This window comes from Artemia franciscana, chromosome 4, assembly GCF_032884065.1.
Source record: "Artemia franciscana chromosome 4, ASM3288406v1, whole genome shotgun sequence".
Classification (NCBI taxonomy): Eukaryota; Metazoa; Arthropoda; class Branchiopoda; order Anostraca; family Artemiidae; genus Artemia; species Artemia franciscana.
Genome location: NC_088866.1, coordinates 53,697,686 through 53,719,413, shown reverse-complemented (window position 1 = coordinate 53,719,413; position 21,728 = coordinate 53,697,686). Strand labels below are relative to the sequence as shown.

The window sequence follows — 21,728 nt, the reverse complement described above, 5'->3', positions numbered from 1 at the left end:
AAGAATAAATGAAACCCAAAACGAACAGAAAGTAAATAAACAATCACAGCAAAGAAAAACAAAACATTCGACAGGTGCTAATATAAACGAATAAATAAATGTTAAAAAAAGAAAAGTCTAAAAATGAATACACAAAACAAGCCGAAAACGAGCAAAATCTTTTGCTATAAAAATATAAATGAAATCCAAAACGAACACAAATGAATAAATAAATATTAAAACAAGTAAAATTTAAATTTAATATGCAAATCAAGCTTTACAAAAATCACTACAAGCAAGAGTTGGGGTACAGCCTCTTTCCCTAACTGAAAAACTCTAAGGCCTACTACGTCATTGGTGCTTTACTGAAAACCATATGTGTTTTGAACAGTCTCAGAAAAAACTATAGTCAAACGGAGTATTTGATATATAATGATATTAATTGTTGAAAGCTCAATAGATCAAGATTTTATTTCACTATAATTTTTACTATCATTTTCAATGCTGTAATAACGGTGAAGCGCCAATGACGAAGTAGGCTTTAAAGTTTTACAGTTAGAGAAGCGGACAGTATCCAAACTCTTGTTTGTAGCGAAACTATATTAGTTTTGAAAAGTAGTGCAAGAACTAATAAAATTCCGCCGAATATTTTAAATATAATGATGTTAATTGCTGAAAACTCATCAGTTCAAAATTTAATTTACTGTCATTTTTATATTTATTTACAATGTTGCAACAAGCAAAAAAGAAAATATTTCTAATGTAATTACTTTTCAATAAAGCAACAATGACGCACTAGGTTTTAGACTTTTACAGTTAGGGAAGGAAGAAGTAATTAAACTCTTGTTTGTAGTGATTTTTATTCGTTTTAAACTTGATTTGCATATTCAGTTTAAGTTTTACTCGTTTTACGATCTACACATTCGTATCAGTACCTGTTGTACATGCTTCTGGGTGAAGCTGCAGGGTAGGATTATCCATTAACTGGAAGAAGATGAAAGTCGCGCTAGTGCAGCCAAAGTCTAGCGTTGACAATCCTAATTACTTAGTTACCGGAAACTAAATCGAAGTAGTTGACCACTTCCCTTATCTTGGCTCTATTATATCATTCAATGGCTGGATTGACCATGGGGTTGCCGCCCGTGCAGCCAAGGCCTCTGCCGTCTTCGCTAGTCAAAGCCAAGTTTGGAAAAAGCCATCTATCAAACGAGCCACCAAAATGAAGATCCTTGGAGAGTCAGTCCATTTGATCCGACTACATGGAGCTGAAGCTTGGCCTGCAACTGCAGCTGTCAAGCACCGCCTCAACACTCTTCCGTCTAAGTAGCTTCAAGAAATCGAGAGAAGTCCGATGGACAGACTTTGTCAGCAACGACTGCCTACGAAGTATGACTTCCCAGTCACATTTGTCACACCTGGTTGCCGAACGTTCCAGCGAAGTGATAGTCTCGAAAATTTCCAGGACCAAGCTCGAAATTTGCCGTCTGATACAGATCCTCTTACTGCAGACAGACCCACATGGAGAAGGCTGACGACACTCTCAACGCCACCCCGGCACGAGGATTAAGCAAGTAAGTATGTTTGTTAGCAATGATTGTTTATTTAATTTATGTTCGTTTTGGGTTTTCCTTTATCCTTCAATAGCAAAAGACTTTTGTTCGTTTTTTGATTTAATTATTTGTTTATATTGGTATCTACTGTATCTTTTTTTGCTACGATTGTTTATTTAATTTCTGCTTGTTTTGGGTTTCATTTATTCTTTAATAGTAATTTCTGGTCATTTTGAGTTTAAGTTATTGTAAGTTTTTATTTCTCATGATTTTACGTTTAATGTGGGCTTAACTTTTCTCGAATTTTTTTTTTCATTAAGTTTTGTTTTAGATCAATTTCTGTTCGTTTTTTATTGCCAAAATTTAATGTTTTTTTGAAATTCCTCTATCAAAAAAATAATTTTTATACCAAAATAAATTCCTCTATCAAAAATAATTTTTTATGCCAAAATAAATTCCAACATCAGGCCATGGATAAAGCTATCTAAGAAATATATGCATCTGGGGAAATGATGGTGGGGGGGGGGGTAAATTCCATCCGATCACTTTTGACTCTTAAAAAGGACACTAGAAATTCTGACTTCCAATCGAATGAGCCCTCTCTGAAGTTCATACGATCATCCCTTCCGTAAAAACCAAATATAGCCCCAGGACATAACTTAAAACACTTGCCTTCGGGCCCTGGAGGTTTTGTTGACCACAGAGTTTTGTTATCTGATCTTCAAACTATCTTTAACACAATGGCTATCTCAAAATTTTAATCAGATACATTTGGAGGAAATAATAGTGTATGGGGGGGGGAGATTAGCTGCCCTTCGATCGCTTTTGACTCTTAAAAAGGCACTCAAACTTCTAATTTCCAATCGAATGACCCCTCTTCGAAGTTTATACAACCACCTCTTCCATACGATATGCCTTTGGAAAAAAAAATAATAATAATAATAAAAAAAAACATGAGAGCCTTATGGCCTTCATTATAGGTAACGCTATAGAGTTGCCTCTACTAGGCATATTGTAAGTCTGCACATTTATGTCACTACACTCGACCTGCTGTTGTCAAATATTCCTGTGCCTTTCCAGCTTCTTAACATTAGTTATGCTGTGAGTGACGCGCGTGAGTAAAACACTTATTGCAAGAATATTGTCATATGCCTTAAACTAGCAGAAGCTAAAGCTGCACTTATGATTTAATTGAGGTAAAATACCCGGAAGCCTTTTTGGAAATGTGATCCTAAGCTCAAAAAGGTGAGAAACAAAGCGAAGAATATGATTAAGAACGTGGGTTTCGTGTGGAAGTTCCCCTAGTGGCTACGTTCTTAATATAAAACAGAAAACAGAGGGTGATTTCAGATATTACTTGGGAGCTCTTTGGTCTTTTGAGGGATGATTTCAGTTGGAATCAAAACAGTGGAATAGCCTTTTGAATGTCTCTAAACATGAACATTCACCTGGTGGCATTATTGTGACCTGGTGACTGGTGACTGGTGACACTATGGGTGAGTCAGTCAATGGCCAGAAGGAATTATTAGCTATTGAGAAGAGGGGGTATTTTCCGACCACTCCTATTATATATGATGGTGTCCACAAGATCAGGCTTTGTGGCCCTGTAACTTGTAAAAAAACAAAAACAAAAAGAAAATAAGTTCTATATAGACAGAGAGTAAATTGAGGGTGGAGTGACAGGGGAGGCAAGAACCTTCCTTAATTTTGGAAACACTTTTTTGGTTTTTTTTTTATTAAAAAATTGAAAAAAACGGTAAATTTTTCATTCCCCTAGATTGAAAAAATGTAATTTGCTTTTCCCTAAATTTTCGGGAGATGACACATCCGAGGATAACATTTTGTCCTTCTTGATGTTATATTGTCTTTTGGGGAGCTATGTTTGTGCCAGTACACAAACGTACAGAGGATGAATCAGGTATATGACTACAACATAAAAAATAGTAAAAAGACGAATTTTGTCTGATTGGTTTCAGAAACAGTAAATGGTAAATAACTACATCCACTACATTGCCAAGTTGCCACATTCGACGTTCAAACCAATAGTTATGTGTAGATTTAACGTAAAACATGTAATTAGCTTTTGTAATAAAACAGTGATTCTAATAGGTTATATAAAACACTATCAAGTGGTCAAGAGACACTGAAAACTTGTTTGTTCTTTCTCACTTTAAGGAGGAAATTGAAAGAGCAATGGCCAAGATCAGTTATAAATAATCATTTACTCTTTATATACCATAAACAAAAAATTTTCGGAGTTTTTCTGAACCTTCTGAAAGCAATAGGTAATACTTTTGTTTTCCTTCTGAAACTAAAAAAAAATGGTTTCTCATTTCTCTTAATTTTTTTTTTATATAATTGGAAACTTTAATTTACTAAGGTCCCTGTTGATAAAAATTCAGCTTTGAAAACCCAAAAACGGTTTATTAAACTTCTTAAAAATGAATTATTCAAGAAAAAAAATCGACTGCTATGACTGACAAGTTAGCCAAGACACGAACAACTTGCCATAATCTACTGCTGTGAAAAGCATAGGGAGGTCGGAAGCAAATTCAAGTTATCAAGTAATTCAAGCGGTCTTAACACTAGAAAATAATTTATAAGAATTGGAACATAGAGAGGGTTAATATCTACCATGTGACCCTTATGTCGTCCGTAGTCCTTACAAATGAAACAACACAACGGTGAATCGACGCAACTCTTCTCCAAGCACACGAATTCAACAAAATGGAGCGAATGATACTGACATTTTGGACGTTGTCTTGGTCGTTCAGATACAGGAATCCGCAAGTGTTTCATTAGAGTTCGCGTATTATGTGTCATATCAGAGCACTCGGCGCATAAGTTTGTCAAACAGACTGTGCAAAACACAGATGCAACATGCGTTTCTTCTTCATCACATGCAATAGATGGCTGTAACGAAAAGAATAATTATGTTTCTTTAGGAGTTAAATTATCATGGTAAATTCGGTTTTAAAAACGTAAAATACTCCGTTGAAGATTCATCACTCAATGAAAAAAAAATTATATTCTACTATTGTTTTACTATATTATACTATTACTATATTATATATTACTATATTATCTTGCATTACTGTTTAACATTCAAGTACCAAGGGGATCAAAATTTACATTTTCCACTCCCTGTATCCAATTAAAGTCTATTTATTCCTGAAACTTGCAGTTGTCTGAGATTTTGTTGGTTCTTTTAGAAGCATAAAGTTTCTAGGGCAGTATCACATCTTGTTCAGCATTGCCACGTTGAAACAGAAACAAGTGAGCCAAGCTAATTCGTTAAATTTGACAACCTTATTGTCGGTAAAAACTCAAACACTAGTAATAATCTGTTGATCTCCAAAGACAACTACATCTTAAAAGGATAGCTAAAGCTTCTTCAGCAGTTTCGAACCACATCTTTTAGCTTATTCCTCCCAATCTCTTCCATTTTTTTTTAATTTGGCGTCTTCTACTATTAATAGCTGGATAAATGTATGTGAAGGTCTTCTTTATGAAAAAATGAATTTCCAATTTCTAAATATAAATATATGCGTAAGTTTTAACTTAACGAATTTATATAAATTTCATTTTTGCTGTCTTTGGTACTTAGAAAACAAGTAGTGATCTTTAATGTGGATTTTGTTTTCCTGAAGACAGTAATCAAAATAAAACTTAGGGAAAATTTCAGCGATGACTAATTGCTGTCTTCAACGACAAGCTTCAAACGACAAAGATTCCAAGACTCTCTTGACTAACGAACCAAAATAATAACAATAAAAAAAATCACACTGGAAAAAACTCTTTGGCCTTCTTTACAGCAATCCACCTAGTAAAACACAAACCACGTTGCCAAACATGCAACCTTTTTTCTGATTGTGACTGAGAAGTTTTACTAGCCAAATTTACAACAGCATCAGCTCTTTCCGGAAGAAGTTTAATTTCTAATTTTGAATATTTTATGTTCTCCTGATGGTGCATTTGTAAAATATTTCGCAGATTATCAAAATCAGCCTTCATTTTTGGCCTTTTTGGACTTCTGGGCAAATCTCTCAAGATATTGACTTTGTTTGGTAACATTGGACGTGTACATAGATTATCGTTTTCCGTCCTAGACCCAACAAGCTTAATGAAAAGTTTATTTTACCCATGCTCCCGTTTCTGTGGAAGCTTCTGGCAGTAGTATACTTTGGCTTGAAGTTCGGTGACAGACTCTTAAGCAATGTTGACTTCGCTGACGATTTGGCACTCATGAAAAACACCCTCGAAGAACTTTGGGCAGCGCTGACAGTTATGAGAGAAGAAGCTAGTAAGGTTGGGCTCAACATTAGCTGGAGCAAAACAAAATGAAGTTCATCGACCCGCAACTGTCTCAACAACCCGCTCTTACAATCAAAGTATGCCAAAATTAAGTAGCAGTCGTGAAGAAATTCGCGCACCTTGGCTGCATTCTATCAGGTGATGGATCAGTCGAGAGCAAAGTCAGCGCAAGAATCGCCAAGGCAACTTCCGTCCTAGGGACACTTACATGGGCACCCATAAGGAGGGGGGTGCCAGCCCCTTGGAGGAATGACGCTGCCTTATCTTTTATATTTTTGTTTTGAGATTTGTATTATACAACTAGACCCCAGCGCCGTGCGATAAGGCAAGGTCGGCGGTGGCAGGGCAAAAATAGCAGGAGCGGCGCGCCGCTCGCGCGATCATTGTTGAGCACAAACATTTATGTTTTGATTAATTTTTCTTAAATTCAAGCTTTAATTCATATCAGATTTGGACATCGGCTATGGCATTTCAGAACCCTTGCACAATAGTTGAAATATTTAACAGCTATGTATTCCTAACATAATTAATTATCAAAATTAGTAGTATTTTTTTCATGGAGCAACCGTCTTCATCGAAAAGAACTGTCACAATTTACACCGCATCTGGGTTGGTAGAAAAATCTTTTGCCCTAGATTTCATACCATCAAACGTCCAGAAGGAATTTGCAAGGTATATCCCCTTCCAATTCAGATTATTTTTATAATGAAAATCTGTGCTCTTAAATGCAATCCAACCAAATACTTTTTAGCCCGAGGAGCTAGTGGATAAGTGCCAACCTCACAAGAGGTTCGAACTCCTGCTCCATCCCTCCCCGCACTGCCATCCTCTCACCCAATGCTTTCAGTAAGCCCTGTGATTTTGCAACCAGTGTGAAATAGGGTGGTTAAACCTGAATAAGTGAAACCACATCCCAGCACCACCAAGAAAACAAAATGCTTCAAGGAAGAAAGGAGGGCATAAAAAATGCTCACTGATACATCAGTAAAAGCCAAGGTTGAAGCTGCCTTTGCTACAAGGAAGGCAAAGAAGAATTGGAAAAGAAAAATTGGAGTAGCAAAAGCAAGAAAAAGCAAGAAAGATTTGGTGCATTTAAAATAGTTAATGTTGTATATGGGTGGAAATAGAAACGTCCATAAATCGCAAGTTCCTACATGGAATTTAATCTCGCGTCTGTTCGAAAGACAATTGTCTATTCAATGGATGTATTACAAGAACTAGTACTGAATAAAAACTCACCCTGGAAGCACTGAATTCTTGAAAACTATTTATGTGTCCAATTAATTGCTTAATTTGAAAACTGCACTTGATTTCTAAGCAGATAAATCAAAATCCTTAACCACACGAGAAAAGAAAAGCTCCAGCAGTGCAGATGACACAATAAACAATTGGCTCAACTTAATTCAAAGTAGAGTGGAACGCTGCCACCTCGGCCAGCGGCGGCATTATGACACTTCGGTGGCGGTCAACCGGGCCTCTCGTCGGTGGCGTTTGATGCATGCATCGGGGTATCGCCGGGGTATATACACAGCATTGGAAGTTCCAGTTGGACCAGGTACCCCCCCCAAATTCAGCTTATGGACGCCCATGGAGACTTAATAAAATTCGGAGCAACCCTCTTGTCAGCCGCCCTACAAAGATGCAGATAATTAATTTATCTGTCGGCTACGTCCTACTACATGGCCCAGAAACTCGGCCAGCAACCACCAAGACCTAGAGGATGCTGGATATAATTAAACCAAAGGACTCCGGAAGATATAGGGAGTTCCTCGGTACAACTTTTATCAGCAACACCAACCTCCTGTCCAGTACAACACAGGTTCCATTCTCCCTGCAAGTTGCGCAACGTACACTGTGATGGTACGGCCACCTTCTCCAAATGCCACAAGAAACCCCTTATCGTATCGTATGATTTTAACCCAGTGGTCGCTGGATGGAAAGGATCATGCAGTCGACAAGAGCAAGACGGTTGGGATAATCTACATTATTTTCTAAGCAAGGCAGGCATAAGACCTGAAGATACACCCGCGGCAGTTAGAGACCAAATTTATTAAATAAGGATAATGTCTGCTGTCTCTACACTGGCGCCAAGTCAGCAGAAGAATTAAGCAAGTAAGTAAAGTAGTCTGGCTATAGCTCCCAACCACTGACCTTCTCATATTTATGCGAGGCCTTAATCTCTAATGGTGCTGTTTAGCTTCATCTCTATAGGTTATTTGTTACAGCCTCGCAATTCTCTTGCATTTTTCTTGATGGCTTTTATCACTACAAAATTTACTCATTATTCTGCTAGTCACTATTTGTCTATGTTTGTTTTGGTAACTTTCGTCTTTCCTATAAAGTATTTAATTCATTGTTTGTCTCTTTTTCGCACTAGCCCTGGTCGGTTGAACAGCTTTTTGTCGTTTTTTACTTGAGGACTTACTGTGTCTAAAGATCTGGATCACAAGAGAGCTTAGTAGCCATTCTTACGTGTACTCAAGAACTGATCCTTTCAGCAGCAATTTTATTTCTTTTAAATGTCCTTTTCATTTTTTTTTTAACATAACCCCACCTCTTCTTTTCAGTGGCACCAATAATAAAAAAACAAACTATTTAAACATTTACAAAAAACTAAATGCCACCTACACTTTCATTTACTTAAAAATAGCAGCCGAAGAGTTTCGCATTATTGTACTACTACCTCAAGACCGCATTAAAAGAAACTCTCTCCAGCAGAGATGACGTACTCCCACTACAGGAAGTTCCCTCTTGCGGTAGCCACTTTACAACATCAAATGACAAACTTTCTTTAATTTCAGTTATGAGAAGAGGCCATGCAGCTTTTTTCGTCATTTCTTTCATGAGAATTTACTGCCTAAAATTCTAGATCACAAGGCAACTTAGTAACCATTCTTAGGTGTGCTCGAGTACTGATCCGTTCATCATCTTAACTCTCCTCTTCAGATTTTTCAGGATACTTTCTCTCTTTTTGCTCTAGTGTTGTTTTCTTGCAACAGTTAGATTGGTTGCTTGCTTGGATATTTTCTCAGTTTCTCTTCCGTTTAGCTTGCTCTCTTGACATCATTATTTTTATAAGTGTTTTTTGTTGATTATCAACTTTAACTATTGTAGTGACTTGACTTTACATCCTTTCATACTGGCATATTACGCAAAAATACAATCTTTTACGTAGAAACATAGAAGATTCTCTACTAACACAAAGTACTGCTCCCACTACATTCTTCAACACAGGGTTATCATATATGTATTGAGTCGAGGCAACATTAAAACTCACAGGCCTTTAGTGTAGCTTTAGTGCTTTGTGGATTGATAATTTGTGATCTGTGTGAGCATGACTTCTCTCTCTTAATTGTTGGTGGGTCCTCAAAATAAAGAAATAACCATACGAACATGGGAGTTTAAACACGCCACCAGCTTAAATGGGGCTGTTTTTATCATTCCCGCAGCTGAAAAGCTCTGAACTTTATTTAAACCCTCAAATGTGGCATTGAGACTAGCTTATTTTAAAATTCTTGTTGTGCGGTGTAGTCATAACAGTATAGTCTGGTATACAATAAAGATATGAATTAACTTACATAAAAAGGGAAAAGATAAGTTGGTTGAAGACTACAGAGGTGATAGACCACGAGGGCGCCAAATTTAAGCTATATAACTGCTCATAATGGTCGACTGCCTTAGAATGGACTATAGTACTAAAAGTAAGATTTTTAAATAAGTAAAAGGTGAGTGGAGCTCGTCCGGAATGAAGCAGACCTTGGTCTGCTGACCCCGTACCACTGGATATGGGTGAATCCCCTATATAAACGCTCCACGTAAAGGGTGGCCTTGACCTCACAAGGTGGGTGGAGCCCAACCCAGGGACACTTAATAGTTAGACTCGAACCTAATTGCAACGAATAGTGATGTTATTGCCTCGGATGATCGATCTTCTTTTTACCCTTCAAGACTTCAGCATGTCCCCGGACCAAAATTTGACATTTGTTTGAACCTTATTGACCAAGGTGGTCTTCGCCTGGCCACCTGGAATGTTCTGACCCTTAACTTCCCTGGAGCAAAGTCAATGCTTGCGCTAGAACTCAAGCGTTTTGGCGTGGCTGTAGCAGGCGTAACTGAAGCTCGCCTTATAGGAAATGACTCTGAAGACATCGGTGAAGGCTATCACCTAATCTGGTCGGGTGACCAGAGAACCAAAACTAATGGAGTCGCACTTGTGCTAGACTCTCGGACCCGGAGGTGCCTCCTTTCTTACGAGCAAATTTCAGACAGGATACTAACAGCGCAAATCCAGCACAAACATGGAAAATGGACCATCATTGTCTGCTGCGCCCCAACAAACCAAGCCCCAGATGAGGTGAAAGATCGTTTTTACGCCCAGCTGTCTAGCATCCTAGCAAAAGTATCCCCTCGTGATGTTTTAACCCTTCTTGGCGACTTCAACGGCACTGTCAGAGATACAGACGGTGTTTGGAATAGTGTTCTAGGACCTGTTACACCCGACTGCTTGAACGACAATGGGCTAAGGCTCCTTCAGCTGTGCAACATGCACGATCTCGTGATCACCAACGCCCTTTTTCAAAGGAAAGAAGTTCACAAATATACCTGGTATAGCAGTGACGGACGAACAAGAAAGATGTTAGACTACATAATCGTGTCCAGACGCTGGCGTTCCTCTAAGACTAATTGCAAAACTTACAGAAGTGCAGAATTGGGAAACGCCGACCACAGACTTGTCGTTTCTAACCTTAGACTACGCCTGAAAGCCCGGAGGACGGTGGTCACTGAAAGTGACCACCGTCCTCCCAAATTAGACCTGAATAATCTCACAAACTCCAACACGCGCCAAGTCTTTGCTGTCTCCATCTCAAACCGTTTCGACTGTCTTGGTCAAATTTCAGAATCTGAAGAAGCATGGCAACTATTCAAGGACGGCGTACTGCTTTCAGCCGAAAGTACTATTGGTCGTCTAAAACCCAGAAAAAAGTCCTAGATATCGCAGGAAACTCTAGATATTATTGAACAGCGTCACAAAGCACGCCTAGCGAAGGACATGGTTACCTACAGACGTCTAAATGGCGTAAGAAATAAATTCCTCCACAGAGACAGAAAACTGTTCACCGAAAGAAAGGCAGCTGATCTCGAGGAGGCCGCCAGAAAGGGTGACACATGCGCTTTATACAAACATCTTCGGGATCTTACAGATGGAAAGCCATCCTCTCTAGGCCCTATCATATCTAATGATGGAAATATTATCACTGACGAGAGCACTCAACTGTCCGCCTGGAAGGATGACTTCTCTTCACTTCACCTTAGAGATAGCCATTTGCTTATTATCTAGTCCTGTTTAATTCTGAAAGATAACTTAGATCTGTTTTTATTGAATCAAGAAGAGACCTATTACTTTGAATCATGAAAAGCTTTATACCTCACACTACTGCTCCAAGTTTAAAGTCATGCTCCCAATGTCCTTCATGGATAATAGGAGAACATCCCAGTAAAATTTCAAAGCAATATATCACTTCACAAAAAAAGGTTAAATATCATACCCCTGGATATGATGAATGGAAATTCGTAGCTTCCTGTATATTTCATAATTTCAAAGCAATATCACTTCACAGAAAAAGAAGAAGAAATATCATACCCCTGGATATGATGAATGGGAATTCGTGGCTTCCTGTACATTCCTTTCTCTCTCTACTATTTGAAGCTTTTCAAGTAGCTCTAACAAAGCAAAATTCTTCTTTAAAGACCATACAGCAGAAGGTCCTATAGAGATAAAGAATAATTATAAAACCTATAATTAAAAACACGACAAACAGTATTGCAGATAGTTCATAAATAGTATCAATTGGCTATAACTAATGGATGATCATCTCTTTGAACTTTGACGAAATTTCTTTTTGTTAGTTTATCATAGTTTTGACTTCCGTCATTTGTATTGATTTGTCTGCATAATTATGCAAGTATTTCTGCATAATCTGCATAACTATGATGTTTCTGCATTACAATTATCTTCCTACCATAATTACAAGAACTGGATCTGAGGGTAGATCTAAAGAAATTAAAAAAAAGAACAGAAAAAACGATTGCACGCGTAGTATTTTCTTTTTTTAACGACTGCAGTAATGCTTTGTAATGTTTAAACTTTCTTATACAGAAAACAGCACTTCAACTTTAAAAATAAATAAAAACCTAACAGTAGAGCTCCATTAAGCAAAAAAAGCAGAAATAAAGTTAAATAATCTTCCAAGTGAAAAACTACCATAAATCACTAGCAATAAATAAATGAAACTCAAAACAAACAGAAATTATAATAAATAGCCGAGTCAGAATCAAAACGAGCAAAAATTAACATTAGTACGGTTCATAAGCCCCATACCTTCTCAAGACCGGAACATAATTTGCACTTTACTGAAAGAAAAAAAGCGAATGACCATGGATTGTCAGTTTAATTGACATGTACTGATATTTATTCGTTAAAGTTTTATAATTTTTATTTATGAAAGTAAAAAAGTGAAAATATTTAAAACTTGTTTTGCTTTCAGTAAATCACAAATTATGTTTTAGTCTTGAGAAGGCATGGGGGTTATCAGCCGCACTAGCGTTAATTTTTGCTCGTCTTGAGTTTGACTCGGGTATTTGTTGTATTTTCTGTTCGTTTTGAGTTTTATTAATTAATTGATAGTGATTTGTGGTAGTTTTACGCTTGAAAGATTATTTGACTTTATTTCCGCTCATTTCTGGCTTTATGGAGCTCTTTACTTTTTTTGAAAAAATTCGTTCTGTGGAAAAAGTTTTCTTAAATTGATTTCTATTCGCTTTTATTGACATAGTCTTTTTCATGGAATTTTTTTTATGTCTTTTTAGATTTTTTTCTATAAGAATCAATATTTTGAATTGCTATTTGCATGTGGGAGAAACTTTTTCAACAATTTTTAATCCTGACACGAACAATATTTTTTAATTTGATTTTATAACTCCTAAAGTTGACCTGAAAAATAAAACAATATCATTCCCGTTCTATCCATGGTCTTTGACAACCTGGATACACTTACACTCTTTTTATTTATTTAAATTTTAAGAGCAGAAGTAGTAATAGTATTAGCCCAAAAGTTTTAACTTAATACTCCCAGTCGTTCTTGATATATAGCTGAGGTGTCTTCTTGGTAACCATAAACACAGTATCTTTTTATTTAGTTTAAAGTGACATTTAGTTTTAATGCATAATGGACCAAGTGCATGATTGTCGGGGATTGGTATTCCCAATATACCTAAAGACATTGTTGCCGACCTTCTACTATGCTGAACAAAATGGCTGACTCAAAATTTCGACTTGATATCTTTTGAAAATGAATAGGCCTCAGAGACAAGGACTACTTGCCCTCCAATTTCTTTTTACTTTTAAAATGGGAACCAGAACTTTTACTTTTGAATCGAGTGAGCTCCTTTAAAATGTTCAACATTTCCAGCTATTATAGAGTGGTGCTGCCTATGATATACTTTGTATGCCCTTTTGAAAACCTGCATACATACAGTTTTTTTCGTCTAATTGAAACTCACCTTAACATCCTTAGCGTCATTAATTACAATAACTGTAGTGGTAGCATTAAAAGTATACACATAGTACCTTGTGGCTAGTTCAAAATCCCACACAACATACCCTTAAACGTCTAACTTAATAATATAATTATTTCTTCAGATATTGCTTTGTCACCTTTCTGAAAGTCCATAGCCTCATAGTTTGTTTTAATTTAGTTCAACATCTGCTTAAATATTCCTGAAAAGCTTCACCTTAATACCCTTAGATTTTACAACAGCAACAGTTGTAGCAGCATTAGTAGCAGTATGCGCATAACACCTTTGGTTTCTCAAACGTCCTCTTCAACATAAGCTAAATGTTTCAGCTTAATACCATCAACCGTTCCTATAACATTTCTGATGCGTCCGCTTGACAACCTGTGTGGGCATTGTGTGTTTCGAATTAGTTATATTTAGTTTCTATATATCCCAAATATTTCACCTTAATATCCTTAGCTTTAATAGCAGTAGAAGTGATATTAGCGGTAGAGTCTAAGCTTTAGTAGCAGGAGTAGTTATAGGAGTAGTAATAATAGTAACAGTTTTAGTACAATGAGAAGAAGCAGTAGCATTAGGATGAAAATATTTTCTTTGGGTTAGTTCAGCATTCTTCACAACAAGCCCTGTTAGTTTCAACTTTACACACCAGACTATTCCTAAGATGTTGCTGTTTCACCCTTTTGATAACCTGCATACAGAAGGTGTGTTGTGATCCAGTTCACCTTTCCCCTCAAGATTCTTTAAAAATTTCACCTTCATACCCTTAGGCATAGTTGCAATAGTAGTCACAGTAGTAGTATTGATATCAGTAGCATTATCATATTGCCTTTTGATCAGTAGAACATCCCTCTCATCAACTCCTAGAAGTTTCTACTTACTACAACTAGCCGTTGCTATGACATTGCTAATACGTCCTTTAGAAAACTTTGATGTTATCAAATTTTCCTCTCAGTGCTCTTAGTCTTACAAGCAATATCAATGGAAATAATTCCCCTTTAAGAATTCTCTGAAAGTTCCAACTTACTACCCAAACCAATTCTTGAAATACACTATTTTAACAATTTGCACGCAAATTGCAGCTTTTGATTTAGCTCGAATTTCCCAACAATACTGTAAATATAGTAGTCTGGTAGTAGTAGTAGTGGTGGTAGTTGTAGGAATATTGGTAGCACGCACATATTGCCTTTTCGACTATATCCCTTATCATTTTCTGAGTTTTCCAACTTAATATACTCAGTTATATTTGTGTTACACCCTTTTGACAATCCTTATACACATAAAATATTTTGATTTAGTTCAACATTCCCCTCAACATTCTCCGAAAGGCTCACCTGAATGCCCTTCATCTGCTTGGAAAGTAAAGTTCAAATATGAGTACCTTTCTCAATAACATATGCTGTGAATAAACAATGAAAAAACTGCCCAGCTTACAGCCCTTGTCCTGAGGACTGTGGGGAGGTTGATATCCCAAAAGACAAAATAACTGGACTTTTCAACACGACTGAAAAAAACAGATCTCTTGAAATTTCGATCGGATATGTTTCGGGTAATGATAGGCTTGGGGGCGGGAGTAGCCCTCCATTCATTTTTGACTCCTAAAACGGGCATTAAAACTTCGGACTACCAATCAAATGAGCTTATAAGGCCACCCGTTCTATTAAAACCCTATATGCCCCAAGACATCACTTATAACCCTGGCTCTGGGTTATTGTGTCCACCATAAGAGCGTTGTTATATGATTTTTAGACTGTTGGTAACAAAATGGCTATCTCGCAATTTCGATTGAATGCGTTTTGGGAAAAGAAGATGTCAGGGAGGGGGGCTAGCTGCTCTCCATCATGTTTGACTCTTAAAAGGGAACTAGAACTATGCATTTCAAATTAAATGAGCCTCTTCTAAAGTTCACACGGCCACTCCTTCCATAAAAACCTTATATGGCCCTAGGCAAAACTTACAACCCTTAGCCCCATATTCTGGGGGATTCTGTCCCCCTCCCCCCAAAAAAGCCTTATATAATCTTTGGACGATTTTTGAACAAATGGCTATCTCAAAATTTGTATTGGATGTATTTATGGAAAATACGACGTAGGGAGTGGGGCTACCCCTGATCATTTTGATTTATAAAAAAGGAACTTGAACATGACCACCCTTTTCATAAAAAACCTTATATGACCTCAGGGCATAACTTACAACCCTTGTACTGTAAACTGTGGTAGGGGGGATGCCATTTTCAGACATAACTTCAAGACCTTTCAACTACGCTCAACAAATAGTCGATCTCAAAATTTTGATAGGGTGTGTTTTGGGAATTGATGGGTGTGTTGGGCGGGGGGGGGGGGCTTTTTGCCCTCCAATCATTTTTGACTATTAAAAAAGGTTCTTTCAATTTCCAGTCGAATGAACAATTTTTGAAGTTGCTATGATAACAAATGGACATCTCAAATTCCGATCAGATTCATTCCGGGAAAATACGAGGTGTGAGAGGGGGGGGGGGCATCCGCCTTCTGATCACTTTGAATCTTAAAAAGGGTATTAGAAAATCTAATTACCAATCCTCCGAAGTTTATACGACTCTACCCCCTCTGAAGTTTACACAACCTTATATGCCCCCAGGGTATTGCTTATAACCCTTGGGATGAGGGCTATAGGTAGGGGGGATAGTTACCCTCAAAGACATAGACTCCTGGACCTTTTAACTAAACTGAACAATATGGCTATCTTAAAATGTTGATTGGATGTATATGAGGAAATGGTGGGTATGGGAGGAGGATTAGTTGCCCACCAATCAATTTGACTATTAAAAGGGGCACTGCTCCCTTCAATTTCCAATCGAATAAGACTTTTTCGAAGTTTCTACAACAACAAATGACCATCTCAAAATTTCTATCAGATACATTTTGGGAAGATATTTGGGAATATACGAACAGAAATTACTCCGTATATGAAAGGGGCTTTTCCTCCTCAACGCCCCGCTCTTAATGCTAAAGTTTGACTCTTTCTCTTAACTCTCGTTTTAATGTTGCTCCTTACTTTCATTTTAAAAAAACTTGTTTTTGTTATTTAATTTCTGACGTTTTTGAATTAATGCATGTTTTGATCTTGGCTCTCCGCACATAAATAATTAAAAAAAAATTGCATACTGATTAATTGCAATTAATCGGAAGATTTTGAGAAAAAAGGAGCGAGGGAGGAGGCCTAGTTGCCCTCCAATTTTTTGATTCCTTAAAAAGGCAACTAGAACTTTTTATTTTTTACGAACGTTTTCATTGGTAAAAATATACGTAATTTACGAATTAACTTACGTAACGAACTTCTATATTCGTATGGTTTTATTGCGAATATGAGGGGGTTCACCCCTCGTCGATACCTTGCTCTTTACACCAAAGCTTAACTTTTGTCCCAATTCCTTAAGAATCACAAAGGCTGCAGAATAAATAGTTGAAATTACTAAAAACACTTTAGCGTAAAGAGTGAGGTATTACGAGGAGCCAAACCCCTCATATGCGTAATAAATTTTGTTCGTTTTAAGTTTTAAAGCTGCTCCTTACTTTCAGTAGAAAAAACCTTTCATATTTATTCTTTCATTGTTTTTTCAAATAATGCTAGAAAATCCTGTGCCCCCTTCATTGAAATTCTCTTCCCCCATGAGAAGTTCCTCCATAAAAATATCCTCCCAAGTAACCCTCTCCCTAAACAAAAAAAAATCCCCCTGAAAACGTCTGTACACTCCCCAGTAACCATTATTATATGTAAACACAGGTCAAACTTGCAGCACCTCCCACAGGGACTGCAGGGGAGTAAGTCGTCCCCAAAGACACAGTTATTAGGTTTTTCGACTATGATGAATAAAATGGCTATCTCAGAATTTTGACCCGGTGACTTTTGGGAAAAAATGAGCATAGGAGGGGGCCTAGGTGCCCTCCAATTTTTCGGTCACTTAAAAAGGGCACTAGAACTTTTAATTTCCGTTAAAATGAGCCCTCTCGTGGCAATTAAGGGCCACTCAGTCGATACGATCATTCCTGGAAAAAACAAAACAAAAACAAACAAACAAATAAACACGCATCGATGATCTGTCTTTGGCAAAAAAATTGAAATTCACATTTTTGTATATAGCAGCTTGAAACTTCCACAATAAGGTTTCTTGAGTAATCGGTTTTTACGGTGGCGGGTTACTAACCCTCCTCCTTTTTCCAGGCTTGTGGACTGGCTGTATATTGGGGGCACATGGTGCGAATGGGTGATGGAAGGCTACCTCATGACATATGGTGTTGGATACCCCCTGGCCTCTGCAAGTCAATGAGACCCAAAATGACCGTTGGCAGGATGTTAGAGAAGGAGGTGAAGCTGGCGAGGTCTTTGATGGAGGAGCTTTGGTCGAAGGTTCAGGACAGGTCGTCGTGGCGAACCACTGTTGCTGCCTTATGTGCCCTCAGGCGCGGGAGGACCTAAGTCTAAGTAAGTAAATTGCGGGGAATAGTTGAGGGGGTCCTTACACTTCCCTTTTTCCTAGGTTCCTTCATTACTGGTTTAGATTGACGAATGTGCAAGGAAAATGGACTTCGATCTTGAACCTTCGGAATGTTTAGTTTTTTCCCCTGTTCTGAACTTTCTTCAGTACAACTTGGAGAGAGGAGTAGAAGATGTACTTATTTTGAAATCAGCTGTTGACTTTTTTGAGCTGGCTGATATTACGAAGGGGAAGAAGCTGCTGTGGGAAAAGGTGTCGATTACGGATGCTTGTCCTAAACGCACGGGACCAAATGCTCTAATGAATCACCTGAAGGACTTGAACAGTTTTAGAAAATGAAAACTGAGCCTTTTCCTATCATTCCTGTTTTTGTGATACGTTCCCCCACAGAGGTTCCGTGTTTGCCTGCAGTAGCCTATTCTAGGCTCTCGGCAAAAATTAATGCTCTTCATCAGAACCTGCTGCAAATTAAAGATAAGGTGACTGCTTATGTTCTCCACTTCCCAGGATTACCAGGGGATGGTGATGCTTCCATTCCAGTTGTAACGAATCAAGCGACAATCGTTATCACGAAGACACCGCGTGATCTTGACAATCCATCAAAACGAAAAGCTGTGATTGATAAAATTGCCAGACATGAATATGTTGAGAATATTCGCACCTCTGGAGACAGAATAATTGTGAATATTGACAGCATTGCGGCAAGCGGCTTTTGTGATTCAGCCCGATCAGTCTTGCGTGGATTGGATGTGAAGTTTCTGGAAAGGAAGTTCTACAGAATCGCAAAAGGGATTGGCGACTCGTTTGATTTATCTCTGTTCAAGAACTGTTCTGGAGTTGCTGAAGCCACCCGGATTAGAAATTCCCGGTGTGTCAAGATTGCCTTTAGTGATCAAGGGTCTCTTATTTCGGCTCTTAGACAGGGGTTGAAAATTGAATATGAACTAATCCGTGTCTATGAATTTTAAAAAATCCCGAGACGCTGTAACAAATGCCAGTCTCCTGAACATCTAATTGCTAACTGTCCTAGTACCTGCTATAAATTTGCTAGATGCTCTTGTCCTCATGAATATTGCAATGACACCCCATGTACGGATCCGATAAAATGCGCAAATTGCGGTCGATCATGTGGCATTTAGTTTTCGCTGTCCTCGTCTCCAGGCTCTTGTTAAGACCATTACAGGGTGCCTTCATAAATGAACTGTCGCAAAATTTCAGTGTGCTCGTTTAACATTAACGGGACTAAAGACAAAGTGCCAAGTCTGGAGGAAAAGTTAAGCCGTTTTGATGTCCTTCTCCTGCAAGAACACTTGCTTCCTGCCTGCAGCGTAAACTTTTTACGAAGGAATCGTGATCACATTGTGTTTAGTACCAATGCTAGACGGACTCGGGGTAGGCCTTCTGGTGGCCTCGCGTGTCATATCAGACGGAATCTTGCAGATTTATCACCGGTGTGCTACCACTCATCTGAGCATTTTCTAGCTGTAAGACTTGGTGACTCTGTCTTAATTAATGCTTACCCGCTGCATGATAAAAAGTCGGTACAGTCGTTCTCGAGTTTTGCCAAGTCTTGTGATAAGCTACAAGGTCTAATTAGCGGAATTGAATCTCTTGGGTATTCATGGCTTCTTGCCGGTGATCTAAATTGCAACATTCACATATCATCCAGTCGATCTGAGACCCTACTAAATGCTCTACCAGTCGCGCATAGGACCATAAATAAAGATTGCAGCTTCTCATATATCCATAATAGTGGAGCAGTTTCTGATTTGGACCATTGTGTGTGTTCACCCCTTCTTCATACCTTTGATGTTCACATTGATGATGAGAAAAGAGACTATGACCAGCTCCCTCTTAATTTAGATCTATCTATTAGCTCTACAATCAGCTTCAGTGCTCCTGCTAAGCCTAAAAAATGGATTTGCAAACGTGATTGGGATAATGCAAATTGGCCACTCTATTTTTCGACTCTCGCTATTCTGCTATCCACTATTTCGGTGCCGTATCATCTTCTTGGCGCTGGTCATTTTGTAAGTGATGCTCGTGGTTAGCTGTTCCGTTGACTCGCGTGCGACTTAACACCCGTAAGACCTTTTGGAAGTGTGATCTGGAACTTAAGACAGTGAAGAATCAAGCCAAGTTTTGGTTGAAAATGTGGATTGCTTCCGGTAGACCTTCAAGAGGTAAACTTTTTAGCATCAAGCAGAGAACAAAATCAGTTTATAAGCGTCATCTTCGTACAGATCGGTTTTCGGGCGCTGAATTTCCGACAAATGGTAAACAGTGGCAAAATGTTCTGAATGTGCCAAAACTCAAAGAATCTTCTTCTAGTGATATTATTCCAAGATTTTCGTGGATTAAACATTATACGCGCATCTTTTCCGCTATTAATTATGATGTTCATAGCCGTTTTACTGCTTTAGTGGCGAAGTTCTTCCTAATAGTGTGAGCCAAAGACATGTTATGCCTGTTGATAAAGCTAATATTGTGAAATCTCTTTGACGGTCAAAGTCAAAGTCTTGTGACCTTGATGGTATTTGTGCCGCTCATCTTGATCCGAGGTCAGCTGAACTCCTGTCGCATCTTCAGTTATTATTTCACATGTGCCTTTCAAGGTTTATTGTTCCTGATTCATTTTTATGTGGAAGTGTTACTACTATATTAAAGAAAGGAAAAGATCTAAATTCGTGTAATTTGTACAGGCCAATTACCGTCGCCTGTACTCTAAGTAAATTATTTGAGTATGTTCTACTCCCACATATCGATGAATTTGTTAATTATGAGGCTAACCAGTTCGGCTTCCGGTCAGGTCTGAGCTGCCAACATGCTCATCTTGTTTTAGCGCAGCTTATTAAGGAAGCCACCCGGAATAGTTATAGTCTTTATTTTTGCACCCTTGATATATCTAGAGCATTCGATAGTGTTTGCCATGCTCAGGCTTGGTATGCTCTTAGTCAGCTTGGTGTGAATGCGTCTGTGATTCTGGTTTTGAAGTTTTGGTATTCAAATTCTTATTCAAGATTAAAGTCAGGAAATGGTGATTTTTTCGGACATATACCAGTCAAGTGTGGAGTGAGACAGGGAGGAGTTCTCTCTCCTCATATCTTTAATGCTTCCATTGAAAATGTTTTGTCTGGTATACGTAGTTCTTGTTTTACAGGATTCACAGACGTATCATACTTGGCTTATGCTGACGACTTGCTTCTTATTAGCCGAACTGAGACCGGTTTAGCGCGTTCTATCCGATCCGTTGCTGATGCATTTGCAAGAATTGGATTATTGCTAAATGTACATAAATGTTAATTTCTTATATTTAATGGGGTTAGTTCGTCTCATCCTTTGGATTGCATTTCTTTTTCCGTACCACAAGTTACTAATTTTCGATGGCTTGGGATTTCTGTTTGCAATTCTTTAAGTTCTTTTCGTTTTCAGATGATTAGGGATATTCAATTTAAGCTTAAACTGGGGTATTCTAAAATTGTTGGAAATTGTGGACATTTCCGGCGACAAGCACTTACAAAGCTGTGCTCGAGTTTCTGTGACCATTCTGTGTTATTTTGTGCTGTTTTTTTTATGCTTTCGAATAAAGGTGAGGTAAGAGGGTCAAGACGGATTACTATCGGTATTTAAAGTTCCTACTTTATTTACCACAATAATTTCGGAACCGAAGGTTAATTAGTAAATATCAGACAACGGATATTGTTCTTTCAGTGGAAAAACTAAGTTCAAATTTAATTGATGAAGCGCCAATCTGTCTTGGTCCTAACAATCATCTTATCCGCCTCTTTTGCTAAATTGTTACATTTTTTTTTCTTATATTTGTGCTATTTGTTTTT

At 38.0% G+C, this 21,728-nt stretch overlaps 1 protein-coding gene across 3 annotated transcripts in view; it reads right to left on the bottom strand.

The window, feature by feature from the left end:
- The window catches only part of LOC136026595 (E3 ubiquitin-protein ligase TRIM23-like), a 53,015-nt gene that overhangs the window by 22,091 nt on the left and 9,196 nt on the right, over positions 1-21,728 (bottom strand). For all 3 annotated transcript variants that reach the window (XM_065703310.1, XM_065703312.1, XM_065703311.1), the window contains 2 exons: positions 11,485-11,609; positions 4,164-4,442 (listed from right to left, as the gene is read on the bottom strand). In XM_065703310.1, the coding sequence (XP_065559382.1) occupies positions 4,164-4,442; positions 11,485-11,609 (404 nt within the window). The remainder of the gene's footprint in view (positions 1-4,163; positions 4,443-11,484; positions 11,610-21,728) is intronic.